This window comes from Pyricularia pennisetigena, chromosome 3, assembly GCF_004337985.1.
Source record: "Pyricularia pennisetigena strain Br36 chromosome 3, whole genome shotgun sequence".
NCBI lineage: Eukaryota > Fungi > Ascomycota > Sordariomycetes > Magnaporthales > Pyriculariaceae > Pyricularia > Pyricularia pennisetigena.
The window spans coordinates 798788-819856 of record NC_043742.1 but is presented as its reverse complement, the minus strand read 5'-3'; the positions used below and the strand labels follow the sequence as shown (position 1 = coordinate 819856).

The 21069-nt window shown below is 41.9% G+C and overlaps 4 protein-coding genes across 4 annotated transcripts; 2 read left to right on the top strand and 2 right to left on the bottom strand.

Moving 5' to 3' along the window:
* Positions 1 to 2930: 2930 nt before the first annotated feature.
* On the top strand, positions 2931 to 3631 carry PpBr36_02251 (uncharacterized protein; the record flags this gene model as incomplete). Its single annotated transcript, XM_029889433.1, has 2 exons — positions 2931 to 3231; positions 3510 to 3631. 2 exons carry the CDS (start codon positions 2931 to 2933, stop codon positions 3629 to 3631), a joined length of 423 nt encoding a protein of 140 aa, XP_029753796.1.
* A 1876-nt stretch (positions 3632 to 5507) lies between these two features.
* Positions 5508 to 9008, bottom strand: PpBr36_02250 (uncharacterized protein; the record flags this gene model as incomplete). Its single annotated transcript, XM_029889432.1, has 8 exons — positions 5508 to 5919; positions 6027 to 6101; positions 6160 to 6257; positions 6360 to 6593; positions 6689 to 7522; positions 7747 to 8268; positions 8354 to 8682; positions 8726 to 9008. 8 exons carry the CDS (start codon positions 9006 to 9008, stop codon positions 5508 to 5510), a joined length of 2787 nt encoding a protein of 928 aa, XP_029753797.1.
* A 75-nt stretch (positions 9009 to 9083) lies between these two features.
* Positions 9084 to 10532, bottom strand: PpBr36_02249 (uncharacterized protein; the record flags this gene model as incomplete). The annotated part of the gene is made up of 4 exons (XM_029889431.1): positions 9084 to 9202; positions 9356 to 9798; positions 9850 to 10220; positions 10515 to 10532. The coding sequence occupies 4 exons, from the start codon at positions 10530 to 10532 to the stop codon at positions 9084 to 9086; spliced, it is 951 nt and encodes a 316-aa protein (XP_029752885.1).
* Positions 10533 to 13261: 2729 nt separating this feature from the next.
* On the top strand, positions 13262 to 15478 carry PpBr36_02248 (uncharacterized protein; the record flags this gene model as incomplete). Its single annotated transcript, XM_029889430.1, has 6 exons — positions 13262 to 13374; positions 13545 to 13946; positions 14114 to 14177; positions 14229 to 14381; positions 14514 to 14972; positions 15074 to 15478. Coding segments are annotated over 6 exons (1596 nt in total), but the record flags the coding sequence as incomplete, so codon positions are not given.
* Between the last annotated feature and the right edge of the window lie 5591 nt (positions 15479 to 21069).

Genomic DNA, 21069 nt, shown 5'->3' with positions numbered 1-21069 from the left:
GCCAGCCAAATTGAATATTTTTTGCTGTAAACGTTTTTAATTTAGCTATATTATAGCAAAAAAGAATTTCGGTTTCCAACAACTGTTAAATAGTAAAATTGGTTAATAAATCCAAATTAACGTCGATAAGCCTTTTTTAACGGCCCAAAAACCGATAAATCTAATAATTAGAGAACGTAAAATGGATAAAAGGGTAAATATTCGAATTAAATATTATTATGCAAATAAAAAAACATAAATCCGTCCATAATATCTGATTTATAACCGTCGAAAACTAATAACCGCTTTTGAAGGGTTAAAGGTTGGGTATACGGAATAAATTTCTTTTTTTAAGTATTCGATAACCGTTTCGTTATTTATCCACCCATTTTCGGTTATAGAAAATTATTAATTATCCAAAAAGCTTAAATTCGTTGGAAATTATTATTATTGCAGGTTTTCTTCTTTAAATGTAACGAGAGGAGGTATGGTAATACCCGTAACCGATATATATTCGATTATAATTGTCTAACCCCGCGTTCCGGTTTTTTTTCGCTGTAACGGCCGGATTCCGTTAAAACCTAATATTAGGCCGTTAAACCCTTTATCTTTCATTATACCAATTTCGTCCATATTCCACCGATTTTCCGGTTTAACATCGTTAATAACGGGGTTAATAATATAAAACCACCAAAATTCAATTATTTCCGTAATAGCCCTATTAACCCGGCCGTTTTTTATTCGACGGGGCCTTTAGGTTTTAAAAATTGGATAACGAGCCAAAAAACGGGTTATCCAACGTTTTCCAAAGTTTTTTATTTTTCCGGCGGCTTAAAAAGAATTTTCGGTAAAAAAACGTAATTTTCAATACGTTGGCAGAAACCTTAAAGTTGTTTGGGTAAGTACCCAATCAGTTAAACGTTCCCCCTGTTCCGTAAAAAGCTTTTAAAAAGGGTTTTGTGTTTATTTATAAGGTTGAGAACCTTCAAATCGATTTTGAAGTGTATATTTAGGTATTCCCCATTTTCGGGAGGTTTTTGCAATTGATTCGCTACTATTAACGTTTTTAATAGCGGAAATACGATGATTTTCGGTATACAGCTTTATTGGAAAAAGGAGAATGAAGAATCGAAAAAAGTAAATCCAAAAGTGAAAAATTAGTCGACATATTTACAAAAGAATATGAGAGGTGAACGTGGTTGTACAGTTATTTTTGGGTGCCGAACAGGGGGGGGGGGGCCGAGCAGGGGGTACCCGACGTTACCAGTACGCACCGCGGTTTAACGCATACGGTAATAAATTGAAAAAGTCCAGCCATACCTGCATTAACAAATACTTTTGTCGGTCCCAATTATATAAAACCTCTAATTTTTCATGGTAACAATTATCCCTTTTCTTACAGCGTTTCGTTTGCGAAACGGATACGTTACGCGCACGTTACGCAGGTGACCCAAGGTATGATAATTGATTTTATATCCGTTTTAGTGTAATTGGTTAACAGCTCCATAATTACGTCAATAAAGGTATAATATGAGTATAATCTAAATTGCAGGTAATATCGTTTTCCAATATCAGGATAAAGCTGTTAATATATAAGTAAAATATAAGACTTAGTGTCTAATCAGTTGAATTGCTGAAAACTACCCGTTTACCATCCTACGCACGTTATATTAAGTAATAGAAATACCTGTTACATTTACAATCTCAATTAACCCAGCCCCCAAAGCCCAACGTGCAATTAAAACCCGCACGTATATAAATACTAGTATATTGAAATACCCCCCGTAGGCCGAAGTAAGTACGACTGAAATTGATACATAAATAGAAGTAGGAATAATTAATCCGCGAACATAAACGGGATTGAAATTAATAACTTATTTGGCTCACTGTAAAACGCAGGTATAATTAATATGTATATGTGCGAGGATTTAATGCATATAGTTACAATTTATATAACTGAGCAAAATTTGCATTTCGTAAGTATCTCATCGGGTCCTATTACATTAGGCGTATTATTTTAAGTTGGAATATAAGAATCGTAAAATGGCGTTGCTTTTTTTAAACCGGAAAAATTTTGACTATCAAAATAAAAATTGTCACAACCCGGACGTTGTCTGAGGTCGGGCATACGGTAATAACAATTTATAAACACTAAGTAACAGCACCTAAACATCCACGATAAAACTAATAGTACTAATTTGCAAATTATAAATTGATTTCTCAAAAATTAGGTTAATTTGCGAACCTTTCAATTTGAAACACTCCTTTTATAAGCGGCGTCCCTGTAACATTTACACAACGCTAATTTGTAATTCCGCCCAATTTAACCCTTTGAAATTATACGTTGTTATTTGAATATTATAAAAACAAGCAATAGTATTATTTAGTTGGTTTGGAATAATCATTGGCGATTTCTTTTTTGAAAGATGTTTTCATTTTAGGTTTTAAACCTTGTAAGGAGGTTACGAGACAAAATAAGGTTAACTTGATCGCGGGGAAATCGTGGATTACGTATATGGCTATTAACAACCGTAAATAACAGATAACCATCTGCTATAGAAATATATTGTTATTATTGCACAATCGAATTAGTCTCAGTGCTCAAACTAGACCCCCTTGATTCGGAATGGGGACCGAGCGCTCCATGTACCTTTCAGCCACATGGCTTTTCGGCTAATTAGCTTAGCCGAAAAGGTCGCGCTCGTTCTAAGGGCCCACAGATACATTCAAAGCCACAATTGGGCGTTGGCTCAATTGTGGACATCTGGGCTTCAGTAATGAGCACTGAAACTACTGTAGTGGCGTGCGGGTTCGACGACAAAACCAGTAACTTGTGTTTCCCCGCCAACGCCTTCTCGGCACCACCACAACAGGGATCACACTTCTGCTTGCATTTCAATCTGCCATTCTCCTTGCGACCCTTTATCGACTCCAACGCCCTATCCCTTACCATGCAGACCGACCAAATCCTCCGCTGGCTCTTTGTCGCTTCCACTGACAGCCTTCTGATACACCCCATCGAAAAGGCCTGCAAATGGCGGCGCACCTATCTAAATTCTCCCAACACCAGCGATAGCGATATAGAGACGCCGCCGCCTAACAAGCGCAATCAGCTGAAAAGCAAGCGAGAGGTGCAGTATGACGGCCTGTTTTTCAGGGAGATTGTTCTGTGCGACCCTCCTGCACAGGTTAAGAGGCTTATACATGAAGTTGAACGGGGGATTGATGACGTGTTTGAGGCTCTTGGCAGAAGTGGGCACATTAAGAACGAGGAGGCTTTTAAAAAATTATTGCCGTCAAGTTAATATTTGGCGGAGATCGAGCAGATTCACACACGGGCCGCTCAGTACGAATCGAGGGGCTTTGATGAAGCTGCTTGGGGGAGCGGTATCTTTGCGCGGCTATTCCGAGTCGCGATTCTGGACCCGCGGACCTTGCAGCAAGTACACTGGTGAGTACTTTGCGCCCTGTTCCTAATAGTGGCTTACATCTTCCCAATGCCAGTACCTCCGCTCGGGTCTGCAATAAAGAATGGCTCCCTCCCTCTGTGCCCAACGGCAAGATGGTCGACTTTTGCTTCGCCATCGACCCTCGTTCCTCCGACCTCGAGCATGATGCAGCTGCCAAGATGACAGCAATCGATGCACTCTAACAATGCACAGCGGACACATGCCTAAACCACACAAAATACCCGCCGTTGGCGGGTTGGCCGATAGCTTTCAGCATCAAAACAAAGCGTCCAGGAGGCAAGCATGACGAGGCGCAGGTACAGCTCGGCTGTTGGCAGTACGCACAATGGAGACTGCTCCAGGAATTCGCCACCCTGCAGACGCGGTTCAGAGAGCAGGCCAGCACTTCTGTCCCAACCAACTCACAAAAAGCGCCCAAAACTTCTGGATTCTCTCCCACCGGCACCAATTCCCCAGGATTCGGCGCAAACGAGACGTCTGCCGGCATACCATACGACCAGCCGCCCTGTCTTCCGGGAATCTACATAATGGGCCACTCTTGGCATCTTACATTTACAACTTTGGATTCGAAAGGGGTAGTGCAATGGTCCAATGTTCTTTTGGGTAGCATGCAGAGTCTGCAGAACATATACGCGATTGTATGGGCGCTGCGGCGGTTGGAACAATGGGCTGTAGGTGAGTATTGGCCGTGGTACAAGGTGCACATTCCGGGGATTGAGGATTCGGTCGGGAGAGAATCTTCATTACACCTGTACTGCGGCTTTTATAATCTGAACCTTACTCCTATGGAACATCCAACCCGAGCTGGGTTGCGATGAAATAAGAAAAAGAAGTTAGCAAAACCGCAGTCGGGTCGATCGATGTGCGGGTAACCTTGACTTCTTGTAGGAACAAGGGACAGAAAAGCTTGAAGCCGCCTGTGGATCAGGGCCAGGAATCGATGCTGATAAATCGAGTGTTGTAATGCTGTAGCAAGTTTCCTTTTTTTTTTAGGTCAAAATGGTCGAAATTGACGGTTTGAAGTCAAGAACCATATCTGCAATGTTTTGCCAGCTATGCAGGAAAGTCAATGCAAACACGGCGAAGGAGAGAGACTTCCTTGGGCTCCAATTCGTTGATGAAGCTGCTGAGTGCTGGAGGTCGTCATCCCGAATCGGGTGGCGCGTCTGATTGTCATTAACAATCATCTCATCATTTCATAATGTCACGATATCAGCGACGCTAATCTGCAATATTAATTAGAATCCTGTGACATGTGCATTTCAAGTTTGGTTTATTTTTGCCCACGATATTCCCTCTGGGGCCAGGGCCGCCTGGCATTAGGAGAGCTCTACGCCAACTGCTCGGGCTGCGTCTTCTCCGGGCTCGGTTTCGGGCCTATGGGCATCGTGGCAGTTAAAAAGAGCACACACATGTGCCCTTCCTCCCTAGCTCCCTTGCTATCGCGAGATTCAGGACAGAAGCTCACTAAAGATGACGATATCGTCACAACGTCGGGGACCCTCTGCCGCCGCCTTTTACTGGTGGATGGATGGCGGCTTCACTCCTGCCGGCGGCCTGTTTGCCGTCTTTACGAGCATGGGGATGCTGGAAGGTTTGATGTCTGCCGCCGCAGTTTTTTTGCCGGTTTTCTGGCGTCGGGTATTGCGGCTGTCGTGTGGGCGTTTTGGTGTAGGACGCTACTCTAGTCTACCAGTGTTTGATGCCTCAGCGGAGGGAACTGACGGACTTTTATGTACAGTCAGTCATTGGCTAGGTGGTCGAGGATACAGGACTGAGATGGTAGAGCATTTGTTCCGGGCCGTATCTGTGGCTGCAACCGAGCCAAAGAGTATTCAAAGTATTTCATTCTTTGTGGACCATGGATCCGAAAAGCTCTACGCTAATAATAAATGTCTATCCAGTTTAGTGTAGTTAGTCTAATTTTGGCTGAACTAGGTTATTACAAGGGATCGGCCTCCCTTTTACCGATTTGAAAAATTTGGATGCAACAAAAAACCCAGATGAGAAGAATGGTGTAAGGAAAAAAGAAGCACAAGATAGACGTAAAGGCCAAGATCACAATTTGACCTTTTTGCCTTTGGGAACGCGCAGCAGCCAGTACATGGCAATGGCCCCGAGGATGTTGAACACGCAGTACGCCCAGACCAGGACGAAATCCCTCCAGCAATCTTCAAAGTGGAGGCCGTGGGCCGTGAGGAACGAGTTGGACTCGGCCGTCGGGCAGTAGCTGCAGCTGCCGTTGCCCTCCCCGGCCAGGTATCCGCCTTTCTGCCTTATGTAGGGGCCCAAGTAGGCGGTACAGGACTCTCCCGAGGGGGGCTCGAACGCCAGCAGCTCAGTGTCGATACACTTTACTGGCGCGTCGGCCAGGGAAGTGGCGACGAAAGCCTCGACGATGTAGGTGAATGGGTTCACGCGGTACATGAAGATCCAGAAGCCGGGTAGGTCGTTGGGGCCGGCGAGGACGCTGTGGGAAATGAGGGTGTCAGCTTTTGCGGGATTTTAGAATGAGTGGGAGAGAAAAAGAGAAAGAGAAAGAGAGAGAAAGAGAGTTGTGCAGAGACTCCTACTTACCCAGCAAAGGCAAACATCATAATGAAAAACAGGTTCACAATCCCTCCCGACACCTCGGCCGTGTCGATTCCGGCACTTATTCAGGAGCCCAAAAGTGGTGGAAAAAATGAAAAAGACCCAAAGGTTGAGGAACATGGCGATGCCGCGCGAGTGAGCCGCGCCGGTGTGCTCGGCGTTGTGGCAGAGATCCAAGGGGTAATAGAAGAAAAGGAAAGAAAAGACAGCCATGAGCTGATCCGATGGTCAGCCTCGTTTAAAACAACAACAGCCTGAACAGGATAAGAGCTTGAGGGCTTATAAGGTCCTCATCTTATTTCCAGGTAGTTTACTTACCGAGTTCCACAAAATTTCCGCCGTCATGGTCCCGCAGAGAAAAGCGAGCCACGAGTAGGTCTTTGCATGTCTCTCTCGAGCCTCATACAAGGTCCGCTGGGTGATAAACATGGGCGTAGACTGCTCGATGATTTGGCCAAAGATGACAAGGAGAAGGTACACAAAGAGCATCTGGTTGTAGAGGCCACGCTCTGTCATTTCGGCGTTGACCTGTGTCAAGCCGATAAAAGGAGCCTGAAGAAGGTTTGAATTGTCAGCCCTTTTTTGTCTATTGATCCTGCAACACTCTTTGTGAGCTGGCCGATCCATCTCCCCGAAATGTGACTTACGCATCCGGCCGTCATTACGGCCTTGGAAACGATGTATTCCGGCGTCCTCCAGTACTGCTGCAAGACGCGCCTGGTCACCAGCAAGATCTGAGTGCCCAAGCCCGCGGCGAACTCGGGCGTCTTCTCGGCGACGGCGGACCCGTCTGGATTGCCTTCTCCTGCGGCCGCGCCGATGCCCCGCACGAGCTCTGCTTGAGCTTGTTGGTACTCGGGGCTGTTCCTCCAGATGGTGGGCCAGTCCTGCACGTCTTTGGATATGGACCTGGCCGTCGCGCCAATGACGTCGAGCATGTATTCGGCCGGGTTGAGGCCGTCCTTGAATGGGGCCGCTCCGTTGCGCTCGAGATAATCGATCAGGACCGCAGAGTTGCGGCCGACCTCGCCAAAGTAAACGGTGCGGCCGCCCCTTGCCAGCAGTAGGAGGCGGTCGAAACGTTGGAACAGATATGCCGAAGGTTGATGGATCGTACACAGGATAGCCTGGCCGTTGTTGGTGAGCTTTTCCATTAAATTGCAGATTGCCCAAGAGGTTTGGCTATCGAGTCCAGATGTGGGCTCGTCCAAAAACAAGAGCAGCTCCGGCCGTGCAGCGAGCTCGATCCCTATAGTTAGGCGTTTCCGCTGTTGGACGTTGAGGCCTTCGCCCAACACGCCAATCACGGCATTGGCACAGTCCTGAAGATCGACGAGTTCGATAACCTCGTTGACGTAGTCGAACTTCTCCTGTTTCGAATACTTGTCCGGTTGCCGGAGCAGGGCGCTAAACTCGAGTGTTTCGCGGACTGTGGCCGTGCCTAGGTGCAGGTCTTGCTGCGTGGCGTACCCGGTCTTTCTCTGAAAGTCGGCAGTGCGAGGTTTGCCGTCCACAAAGGCGTCTCCCGTTACAACGGCAAGCCAAAGCATCCAACAGAGTGGTTTTACCAGCCCCGGAAACTCCCTGGAAAACAAAAAACATTTCGAATTAGTAAATCTGCCATCAACCAAATCCAAAAAATAAGCAGCAAAGGCTTACGTACCATGAGTACTGTTAGCGTCCCAGGCTTGACCTAGCCGTCAACGTGGTCGAGGATCGTCCGGCTCACGCCTTTGATATCAAGTTCGTAGCAAATGTTTTTCCAGTGGAAGGTCGACTTCTGCTTGGCGATCCCGTCGACCTTTTGTATCCGAGGGGACGAACCATTAATGACGTGCGATGCCGTGCCTTCGGGTGCGGTTTCTTCATCGGCGGCGGCTGCTGGCCTGGCCTCCTTCTTCTTGAGAACATCTCGCGGAAAGATGAGGATCTCTCCCTTTGACTGCTCGGACATGATGAACTCCGTGGCCACGAGCTGACCAAGCGTATATAAGATGGTAAATGCCAGGACGATGCCCAAATTCCGCCATATATGGCCGTCGATGAATCCATAAATAACGCGCAAATGTTCAGCCCCCTCGATGGAAAACTCCCCAGGGGCGGATCCGCGAGCGCTGCAAACTCTGCTCGTGGAAAAGGACCCTCGGCCGCCATACGAGGGGCCGTTTGGTACGAATACGTCGCAGGTGAAGCGTCGGCCGACAAACTCGTTCAGGGAAAGGTTTTCCTATATATAAAAAATGGGGTTTATCCAGCGAAACCAGCCGATCCAACCGTCCAGGTAATTTTGGGGAATAACGAAACCGTTATACACCAGGACTGCGAATAATATGACTGCGGCGGGTGCCAGCGCCTACGACAAAGTCTTGGTAACGGACGCGAGCAATCGAAACATTGAAGACATCACACCGATGGCCATGGTCGCGAATAAAAAACAACACAAAAAACGGACCAGGTTCCCGGTGGAGGTTGGTCATAAAATAAAGCGTGACGTTAACACAAACAGAATTGACAAACTTATAAGGCAGATCCATAATCATGGAGGCCATGGTTTCGACGCTGGGGTGGTACAGGGCGTATCGGCGGTGCTTTTCGACAATTTTGCGCTTTTCGTACAGGGTAAGGACCTCGAGCAAACTGCCTAGGGCGTTTATGGCGATGGCGAAAAAAAATGAGCAGGTTACGCTTATCCATGCTGGAGGAGCCCGGGAATAGGTTGTAAAAGATGCTAAAAATAACGATGGATTCGAAGAAGTTTGTAAGCAATATGGTGATGGTTATACCTGGATCGCTGAGCAACAGTTTCCAAACCCTCCAGAGGTTCAGGCTCAGTTGGCCCACGACCGACAGCGTGTATGGAAAACCTGGTTTTTGCAAACTCGATTTCTGACCCGCGCGTGCGACTTTAAATTTGTCCGACACGGCGCCGCCCAGGGGAAATTCGTTTTGAAAACTTTTACTTTCCATACACAGCCGCTACCGGTGGGAGCTTTCCTTCCAAATTTGTGCAAATTTATTAGGATCTCGACGAGGGGGTTTCCTTTACCAGCCAGGGCGTATTTTCCTCTCGGAGGTGCTCGTTATGGACGTTAGGAAATCGGGTGTCGTCTGCTGCTCCGGGCACAAAAATCCCAAACCTTTAAAGTAGGCCTTGGCCTTTTCTGTTTTTCCGAAAAAGATTTGACAACCTTCGTAAAAAATGATAACTTTGTCAAACACCTAAGGGGACTGTTAATTATCAAATAAAATATTCAAATATGGTGCTTGGTGTTTGGGAGGATGGAAAAAAATCCAAATTAAACCATATCCAGTACTTATATCGTACGCCCCCTGCGGGGCCTGGTAAATGGCCACACAAGCCGTGCTGCCAAAAACCTTGGCCTGGGTACGCAGGGTTTTACAAAACTCGACGGCATTTGCAGAATCAAATCCGCGCGTGCTGTTATCCCAAAACTGCCAGGGGGAATAGCTAAACACCGCTTCGGCGATATTAACGCGTTTACGCTTTCCACCGCTAACGCCACGGATGAAATCGTTGCCGATTCGGGTGTTTTTGGTATGCGAAATACCCAGCGTCGCCATAACGACGTCGCGCATTTGCTCGGCGTATTCGTGTTTATAATGCATCAAATTGCGGGGGCAGCGCGCTCTCGCGGCGAAATAGAGAATTTCGCCGACGGTCAGGCGGGGAAAATGATAATCGACCTCGGAAACGCAAATGGCTTCGCCTTGGTATTTCGTTTGGACGTTTTTGGCCCTGAGGCCTTAGTAGTTCAAATGCGATTGCTCGTCCACTGTAAATCCGTACGTTTCGTCGCCGCTATGCATAACTCCTTCGAGATTTCGCAGGATGTCGACACGCCGTGGCTGCTTTCTGCCCAGCAGGCCGGCAGCCCGGTCCATGCCGGCGTGGAAACAGTTGCCAATGGTGGTCTGGTAGTTTGAGAGAGCTGAATGCCCGTAGACGTTGAGCTTCTGAAAAGACAACCCGGCCGTGTTCGGCTCGGTACCGTCAAGAGCCTTGACGCTCATCTGATAGAAGGCCTTTGCCCATCGTTCTGCGCTGAAATTATGGCTTTTGGGGTCCAGATCGCCGTCGGGGGGAAGGTCGAACAGGGAAGGGTATTCTCCGGCGGTGGATTCCCTGGTGATTCGCAGGGCCAGGTCCTGAACCCGTTCCTGAGGGTCTCCTTCCAAGATTGTGTTGTTTGATTCTTCTCCAGTCTCCAGAAATCCCCTTTAAAGTCCGACGCGGGCGCCTTGGGGTGTCTGTGCTGGCACAGGCCCATGCATGTTGTTGGATGGAAAAGCCGTTCAGGGTTTTTTTTCTTTCTTTCTTTCTTTTTTTTTTTAATCTTTTTTTTTTTACAAACTGCTTAATGAAAAGAACAAAGCAAAACCACCGGTGATGCTTTCACCGGCGTTACTGACAGACTTTTTTTTTGGTTCAAAAAAACTATCAGCAGCACTCACACATGGGCGCGCATCCATATGTAAAGATTTTTCGAATTTACTAATCTTTCCTAAGCACCTGGTAAATTTAATTTTTACGCGATCCATCACGGTAATGGTAATGAATATGGTAATGGACACCCTCCAAAAATTGCCAGTTCCAGACCTGCATCCTAAGCCTTTGTTGCTCGGCAGTCTGTATTCGGTCCCCGAAACTACGGGGTTACCAAAATCCACAAAATCCCCGAGGAACATGCTTATAAAAGCGATCAGGTCAGTAAAGGGCCTTAGTTCTAATTTTTGGCGGCGGAGCTTAAAAAGACATGTATAGGTCTCTAACTTTGAAAATCCGTTCGAAAGTCCGTCCGAATTACGTGTAAAAAATAATATCTGGACGTAACCCTTTATTATAAAAAGAAAAGTTTGTTGGCGGCCCACCAACCGATATCCTGGCAAATTGGTCTTGGTTTTCGACGTTAATACTCCATATCGCAGCTTGATTTGGCCGACCAACGGTAAAATTGAAAAACCGAAATAAAAGAGAACAGACACTTTTTATTCGCAAACCGAAATTCCACCCCAGCCAGTCTATCGGTTATTTCCAAAGCTAATTAACGTCGGGTACCCCCTGATGGCCACGCCCCCTGTTAGCCACCCAAAAATAACAACACTTTTATTTTTATCCTCCAACTTCTATTACAAATATTCCGACGAATTTCTCACTTTTGGATTTACTTTTTTCTTATCTAAATTCTCTAATTTCCAATAAAACAATATTTGAAAAATCAGCTTATTTCCGCCATTAAAAACGTTATTAATGGCGAATCAATTACGAAAACCTCCCGAAAATGGGATATACCTAAAAATACACTTCGTCACCGTTTTCAAAGTTCTTAACCTTATAAATAAACACAAAACCCTTTTTAAAAGCTTTTTACTAAATAGGAAAAACATTTAACTAACTGGGTATTTGCTTAAACAGTTTTTGGGCTTCCACCAACGCATTAAAAACTACGTTTTTTGCAAAACGAATTTTTTAAACCGCCGGTAAAATACAAATTTGGAAAAAATTGGATAACCCGTTTTTTGGTTCATTATCCAATCCTTAAAATTTGAAGGCCCCGTCGAATAAAGAACGCCCGGGTCAATAGGGCTATTACGGAAATAATTAAATTTTGGTGGTTTTATAATATTAACCCCGTTATTAACGATATTAAACCAAAAAATCGGTGGAATATAAACGAAACCGGTATAATGGCAAATAAAAAATTTAACGGCCTAATATTAGGTTTTAACGGAATCCGGCCGTTACAGCGAGAAAAACCCGGAACGCGGGGTTAAACAATTATAATCGAATATATATTTGTTACGGGCGTTACCATACCTCCCTTCGTTATATTTAAAAAAAAGGTATAATAATAATAGTTTCCAACGGATTTAAACTTTTTTAATTACTGTTAATTTTGTATAACCGAAAACGGGTGGACAAATAGCGAAACGGTTATCGAATGGTTAAAAAGAATATTTATTCCGTATACCCAATTTTAAACCCCTAAAAAGCGGTTATTAGTTTCGACGACTATAAAATATATATAACGGACGAATTTATATTTTCTTATTTGCAAAATAATATTTAATTCGTATATTTACCCCTTTATTCGTTATACGTATTTCAGCCATTGGATTTATCGGTTCTTAGGCCGTTAAAAGATTTATCGACGTTAATTTGGATTTATTAACCAATATTATTATTTAACAATTATTGGGAAAGGAAATTTCCTTTTTTACTATAATGTAACCAAATTGAAAATATTTACAGCAAATAGTATTTAACTTGGGTAGCGTATAACGGGTTTATAACCGGTGAATTTGGTTAAACCATTTTTAAACCTTTTTTCATTAAAAAAATAGGAACGCCAACGTTATAAAAAAATAAAAATGTCGGTTTATAGAAGGATAAAATACCGGAAAATTTAACCCAAAAAATTAACGACCCGTTTTTATTTATTGGGAAAACCTTTCAAACGACCCGAAATACTCGACTTTAATTGCAAAAACTTTCCCAATTTAATAAAATTAACGCTATTTTACGTTTTTTATTTGCAAAAATCCAAAAAAGCTTGAAAACCAAAAAATTATTTTTGGTTAACGCGCAGTAAAAAATTAATTTATTGGAAGCACAATTGGAAACAATACGGCCGGCGAAAAGAAAAGGGTAACTTCGGATCCAAACGAGCTTTTGATTAATAAATAAAATATTATTGGATTGTAGGAAAATAATATAAAAAATATGGAATTTTTAACTAATAAAAAAAAGGATAATAAACCGGAACAGCTTCAAAACGATTGTATTTTTGTGCGTTAATAGTTTTATATTTGAATTACTTTATAAAAGTAGGTATTTCGTTCTTAGATTTTTAGGTGTGGCCAACAGGGGGGGGGGGGGTGGCCATCAGGGGGTACCCGACGTTAGTTAGCTAAAGGGAGGCGGCGGGAAGCAGATATTCGAAAGCTATTATCGGTATGTAAATTATTACAGCGACTTCCTGGCATTCGTTGCTGTTGCGAAAACAAAGCCACGTCACTTTTTTTCTCTTGAGGGAATGACCCTTCCTGCTCGTGTGTGCCTGTGTATAATAATTAACTAATTAATGGCAACGCCATTTACATATATAATATTCGGTATATAGGCGCCGCAAAATAAATGATAAACGCAGATTAAATTTTATTTGGATCGTTGGTATTTGCCCTATCGCTCACCGTTAGGGTCCAGGTTCGCTGTAATCGGATTTTCCCGAATTGCGACAGGTGCAATCTCACCGGGTCAATATATACGTATCCTGCGCGCCAACCACGAGGACCAAATAGCGCTGGGAATCGAGTGTTAAAATAAGCTTTTTCTCATTAACCTTTCTCCATTATTATTTTATTATCCTCCTTTAGACTATTCCCCCACAATTTCCCTTATCCGTCCTTTCCCGTTCCCGTTTATCTCGCCGATTTATTATTCCCGCCCCTGCTCCTTACAAACGTCCCCTAATAACAAATTAGGATATCCGCGACCTTAACCACTCAGGAGGTTTTGGCGGGGATATTGGAACGACTCCAAAAGATTAAAGCGGGATTTGCTGGAAGAAAACCATATCAGGATTTTGATCGTTTAACACCACAGGATCACCCGGATCCAGGGCCGTTATTAAGATCAATAATTTGTAATTCCCCGCGGGAAAGATTAATCGGTTATAATAAAACCGATTCGTCGATATCGAACAATGTTTTTTTTCTAATCTTTTCCTTTGGACAGCCATGGCTTGCCCCAGATCGCAATTATACTAAGCATTACCGTGGTAAAGTGCCAGAGACTCAAAAAAAATATATTCGTAACCATAGGATATTTATTACCGGCGATGCTATAATTCCACTAAAGTCGACTAAAGCCTGGTTTAACAGTACGTGGGCGTTTTTGGCGTCTCTTTTTTCTTTCTTTTTTTTTTCTTATTATTACTTTTCCCTTTTCACCAACCCCAACTCACCGGAAACGCAACCGTTTCGCGCTTTAGCTAATGCAGGAAATTAAATTATTTCGTCAATATCAGCCACAAACTATTTTTTACCATTAGAAATAAGCTGTTTGTTAACAGGCCGCTGCTGCGTATAATGCCAGAGCTTACAACCATGGAACACGTGCACATCGACGCTTCCATGCTTATTATATATTAATGCATCCTATACCAGGGATTGGTCACCCCCGACATTATTAAACGTGCAAAGTCGCGGCCCTCGGCGGATATAATATCCCGCATTTACGTAGGTTGTTTTCGCGCCGTGGTTTTCTGGCAGCGGGAAACCACGGGCTGCTTGACAGACTTTGTGGCTGCCGTTTTAATGGTTAAGGCGTCCTAAAAATCGGTTATTGGGAAAACCTCGAATTGCTCAGCTGAGGGTAAATACGGAAAGCCAACCCGGAACCTGTTCGAGGTTGAAAAGCTTACACAAATATTATTTTTATATTATTTGCAGGCACAAACAGCGGCCGAGAGCCTGGACATGGATTTCAGCCGGGAGATGCACCACAAGGCGTGCTCCTATGCCCAGTATTTGAACCTTTATAGCATTGACCGCGCCGAGAGTGGCCCGCCTGGAGCATCACCGATTGTCGTAAGTGACGACCGTCGCTTAAATATGTGGAACTTTATTCAAATGGATCTCATTTACCGCCTCGTACAGCAGGAGAGGTCGGCCCTTTTATTCGATTTTACAAAATGGTACGTCAACCTGCCTTCGGTCACGTTTGACCCCGAAAGCTCCCGCGAAAAAGCCGTATATACCATAACCTTTTTGGCCAGAAGCAGGGTCGCACTGATCCTTATTAATATCTTCCAAATCATCAAAGATGTTGGTGGACGAGGCGATGGAGTCTCGAATTCAATAGTGAATCTTTGCGAGCAAGTAGAAGACGTGGTCAAAGAATGGAAGATTGTAAGTGCCTGTTCTTGACTGCAGACAAAGTTTTTCTCTCTCTCTCTCGATCGACAATTTCTCATGTCTCCACACCACTAACCATCACTTGCATCTTCAAGCTAGAATGGCTGGACAACTGTAAACAGGCCGACCTGGAAGCTTATGCGATTTCCGAAGCCGCTGTGATATGCTACACCTCCATTCTATTTATGCTGATGCGACCAGCCGACTCGTACAAGGGGAGCCCCGAGGCCCAAACACCAGAACCAGGCGGCCTAATAACCCTACATCCCGACCTGTCCCTCGCGGCAGCTCGGAAAGTGTTTGGAATTATATACCATATATTGCACGTATTGCGGCTGCCTGGGCCCGAAATACTGTTATCGTCGTTCTGCTTTTACCGAGCCGATGTCGCCTATAGTTATATCGCCATTTGTCTGATGGAAAAACACCCGGAAACCAGGAACGATAATAGAAAGACCCTGAAAAGTTTTGCGGATTACCTAAGGGACGCTTTACGGTAGGAACGTGGGCTTATACTTTTGTTTTACGCCTTGGAAGCCACGTATAATCGGATAGCTAATGAATTATAGTTTTTTGCGATTAAAATGTCTATTTCTTTTTTCTTTTTCTTTTTTTTCTTTTTGCAAAGAAGACGGTAAAACACTTTGCCCAACTTTTAAACTACTCGCTACTTTTTATGCAAACGGACCGAAATGGCTCCACAAAACTTGACCCGGAGTTACCTTTATCGAGGCCGACCTGATGCAACCTGCCCCTTAAACCCCGGCCGATATCGAAAACGAGGAGGATGCCAACGCTATCGACGTCAACGATGGCGGCGACTATTAATTGGCGCAGATTAAATAAATGCTCTTTGGACGGAAACTCCAGTTTCTATCCTAAATATACCGAATTAAATTATGGCACGATTAAAAAATGCTAAATATCCGAAAAATATAATTATTATTATGAAAATAGCTCCACTTTTGATCGGAAATGATTTTATTATTAATCATTACGGCCGAGTTCAGCTTTAAATAAATACATCTTCCAACCGATTATACCCCTACCTTTTGGAAAAAATATTACCCAAAATGTTAGTTATAACCACCGGGCCACCGGTATTAATTCACGAATCGTTAACGAACGTTGATAGTATTAGCTGCTAAGGTACACGGCTGAACAAAAGGTATTAAACGCTGAAAAATATTGAGTTTTATTCCTTAAAATAGCCCTTTTACGAACCTGGGTCCTGGTTTAAAACCGCAAATCAACCGCAATCGGTTGCACCGTCCATGCAATTAAACCTAATTAAATATAAACCCCGTCATAAACTGTCAGGGATATTTGGAAAAGGATAAATAATCTAAAAATAAAAAGCTATTAGGTTTAACCTATTTGGTATATACAAATAAAAAGTTGCCAATTTTCCCAATGCTTTATACCAATTATTAACCAACGATTCCGAAAAATAATATCACCGTTTCAATTTTAACTATTATATATTAAACCTCCTATATTTGAAATAATTACAATCTCTTTTCGCCTTTCGTATTCATACTTTCAAATCCTAAACAATTTACTTAACTTGTTTCCTTTTATTCCCAATTCTTTTTTTATTTTTATTTTTTTTCAATTATCTACTGCCAGCCAATATAACATTAAAAAATATCATATTTTACTACCAGCCGTTTCAATTTGCACTATGCATTTAATACGGACATATTTTACTATTCTCCTGGCCATCGCCCAAGTTGCCTTCGCCACTGAAACAAACACCCCAGCCGAGTACAACGGGTGTTCAGTTACTATTCGCAACGGTTGGGAAAAAGTAATGTTTAAAGCGTGCGTTATATTTGGGGGCGAGGCTTGGCTCGGCAATTACCAATTTGACTTTGGAAAAATTCATGATCCCTCTAACTGTTGGCATGTGGACCGTCCAGAACTACCCAAAGGAACGCTAGGACGTCGTGGCTGGGCTAGTTATGTTGAGCCGTCGTTTTGTGAAGGAAACAAATCCTGGGTGTCCGAATGGTATTCGGCCGAATGGTATTCGGAAGATTAAACGGTTTTCTCTACTGATATTATAAGCCAATCTTTTCTAAATACGTATTTTGATAGTTCTCATTTACGCCCTAGGTATACGGGCTCAAAATAAATACCTACAGTGGGTGTCCACTTCCGGGTCATAACCATTTGTGGGTCACCCACTGTAGTAAAAAGTGCTTTATTTTATTATATTCACCTTATTTTCCATATATGAGAACAAGCCACAGTAATTGCAATTCGTTGTTAACATAAAATAAAATAACTGCCTGTATTTACAACCAGTCCATAATTACGGCAGTTTAGTCGCGACAGCACTGCATTCCGTTAGGGCAACATCCCACACCCTCGTATATCAGTAAACCCCTAGGTTGCACGCATACAACCCCCTGTACAGCAACCTCCCGTCGCATATACAACACTATTTAACTGGGGACCCCAATTTAAATACCAAAATTATTTTTATCCCAACGATAACAACCTTATAAATATAAATTAGATGCAATCGGTTGCATAATTTACGCATCGTACCAAAAAAGAATTTTTATCGCGTAATAAATTGGTCTCGGTAATGCCACGAACATATAAATAAACGAAGGAACAATATAAATAAAAATACGAATTTGGTTTTTAATATATAGAGACGGTACGAAATCATAAAATTTACCAAATTTAAATGTAAATACATCGGTTATCGATCAAAACGATATAATTACAGTCATTTGATTTTTTATTTTTACCCGGTCCACCTTAAACTCCGTATTTATTTTAGCTTTACCTGCCTTATTATCATGCGTTTTTACGTTTTCTTTTCTTTTAACTTTTTTTCATTTAGCATTTAACCGCCAAAAAAACCACATTAAACCTGTAAAACAATTCCTACATTTTATTTTACCTTGCTAATATGCATTTCGCGCCGATTCGTTTTTTCATAACCACCCTGGTTATCGCCCAAACTGCTATCGCCACCGAAACGGATACCCCGCCTCAATATAATGGGTGTAAAATCACAATTTTGGATGGTTCAGATACGCCACGAGGTTCAAATTGTATTAAATTTGGGAAGGGGGGTAGGGTCGGCTTATATTACTATAGCTTGGCATTGGTCAAAAAAGCCGAGGACTGTGGTAACGCAGAGAAGGGAAAACCACTTCCCGGACCGGCTAATAATAGGCACGGTTGGTATGATAAAAAAGAACCGGCTGTCTGCCCTGATCCGCCTTATTGGGAATGAATGCCTGCCATAATATGAACACCAAACAGCTGCGCCGGTACCAGGAAGGCCAGGGGGGGGTTGCACCCCTTTTAACGACATATCAAAAAAGAAACACCGACCGGCAGAAAACAGGATTATATAAGGACCCAATTACGTGACATTACGTAATTACCAGGCGGTAATTTAGATAATCTGTAAAATCTCGATTGGGAATTACAGATTAAACAAATTAAAAAAGATTACATTGGAAAACATAATTTATATAAAACACGCTTATTACCATAAAGATATATTCAATTTTAGGATTGCTTAACAGCAATTAAACTTTAATTAACCTCAATATTTATTTAAAAACAATTTTAATTTTACCCCAGTTATTAAAAGCCCGAATTACCCAGTTAAAACGCTCAATTGTTTCAATTTATTGTATTTTACTTCAAAAACAGGTTACCCGATACCTTAACCGTAACATTTTAATTTTTCCTATTTAATGTTTTACCTTAAAATATACCGAATAATACCCGATAATATAATTTTTTAAATGTTTAAAAATAATACCCCCAGCATTCCTGCCAAATTTAGTGAAACGGCGTAAAATACCCCTGCCCGACCTCAAGATAATAACGATAACGACGACGAAAAACACTAGTTACGCAAATAAATGGCCCAAACCACCCAGGAATTGAATAAACAAACGTTCCGCGCAATGTAATTTTTAAAAAGTATTACAAGTTTTTCAAACCGTTGCTAATATTATTTCGACCTTTTTTAATAGGCGCGGAAAACTTAACTTTAACCCCCCGGCCACATTTGACGGTATACCCGGACAATTTAAAGAATACCTGGTATAAATAAACACCTATTAAACATTTTATTTGGAAATTTTCCGCAGCGAAACAAAAAAAGGTAATATACGGGGCCGCCTTTTTCCGCGGACGAAGTCTATCCTGGTTCGAATCCCTATTGCAAAAATAGTTCGATATACTTTTTTAGAAACGACGTTAGGAAAATACCGACATTTTTTTAACTTTTGCAAAATACGAACGCATGTTTCGTTGTTTATTCAAAAAACCCGATAAAAAACGACAAACTGAACGTAACCTAACCAATTTATAATAAACCAAATCAACCTCCGCTTACGCAACCGAGCTTAAAAGGCTGGCGACCAGATTGGATATAACCGAAAAAATTAAAATCCAACAATTCTACCAAGGACTGAAACTTGAAATAAAAGACGAAATGTCCGAATTCGACAGACCCGAGTGTTGGAATAACCTCACTAGCGCGCATGCACGAATAGGGAGATCCGGGGCGGAGGATACGACCCGGCGGAACGGGATGACTAATTGCGGTGCACGGACTAGTTTCAGGGCTCATTCCTAAAGCCCAAAGCTCTACAATTGATCCACTCCGTTCGCTTCGCTCCATTTCGTGGTTCAATTTAGTCTCAGGGCTCATCCCTGAAGCCCAGAGCTCCACAATTGATCCACTTCGCTCCATTTCGTGGCTCAATTGCGGCTTTGCAATGTACCTGTGGGTCCATCCAAAGAACGCTCTGGTTCAGGTCTGAGGACAATTTGTCGATTTTCGCCGTTTATGGCGGTATTTTTGGCCTTTTTTTAACCGAAACTCCTATATTATTCCACAATTATGCATAATATTGAAAAAATAAAATATCGTTGAAAATAGCGTTTAATACCGCTATTAGCAGCGATTCGATTTATTTTTTTATTTGTTATAATGGCCGAATTCGATACCATTTGCCCTTAATCCGTTTATGGCGGTACTGTTTTTTCGATTTTTTTTTTCGATTTTCGATTTTTTTTTAATATTATTTTTAATTTTTGACCAAATTTTATAATTCTTGCACGTGGAGGGTCGTATATATTTATGTATCGTTATACTAAGTTTTGGTGCATATACCAAATAATATTAGCAGTTAAATAATCGGATAGGTAAAGTATATATTTTTTATATATAATTTACAATCGAAACTCGTTTATATTTTTACCAATTTTACCGATAATAAAACCAAAACTTCAAAAATTCGATTACGTATATAAATAAACGTCCAAATCCAATCCTACGTATAATATTGGCGTTCAAAACTGTTTAATAAAAAGAAATGCTAAATGTGTATTTTATAAATTTTGTTGCTTTATTTGCTTAATTTTATATTATTTTTGTTTTGCAGCCAAAGTCTGTGGCTTTTGCACGTGGGGGGTGGCATATATACATTTCATATAATATCACATTTATGTACGTATATCTAGTTGTATTAGCCGTTAAAAATGCGGATAGGTAAAGTATATCCAATTTTATATATATTTTACAATCGAAATGCTTTTACATTTTTACCAATTTTAACATTAATAAAACCGAAACTTGAAAAAGTGGATTATATATATAAATAAACGTTAACGTAGAACCCGATTTACAATACCGGCCCTTTTTATTTTTTTATATAAAGAAATGCTAAATTTGTATTCTTTTCGTATTTTTTGCTTTATTTAATTAAATAGAATTTATTAAAAAGGAACTTAGGTAAAATTTAATAGCAAATTGATCAAAGAATGTATTAAGCTAAAATATTTTCATTTTACCAATATTTGCGTAAATTATTTAATTTTTTAACAAATTGTTAATTTATATAAAAATATTAATAAAACTTTTGTTTTAATCGATAATTGCATGCATTTTGCAGTATTAGGTTTACTAGGCTTTCAATGATGTAGCTTTGGTTAAAATCAATATTACATACCATTATTTAAAATAAAAATCAAATATAATGAAAAATAACAAATTTTAGTTAATATTCTAATATTTTTCCAAATACAGTGGCTATAAAGA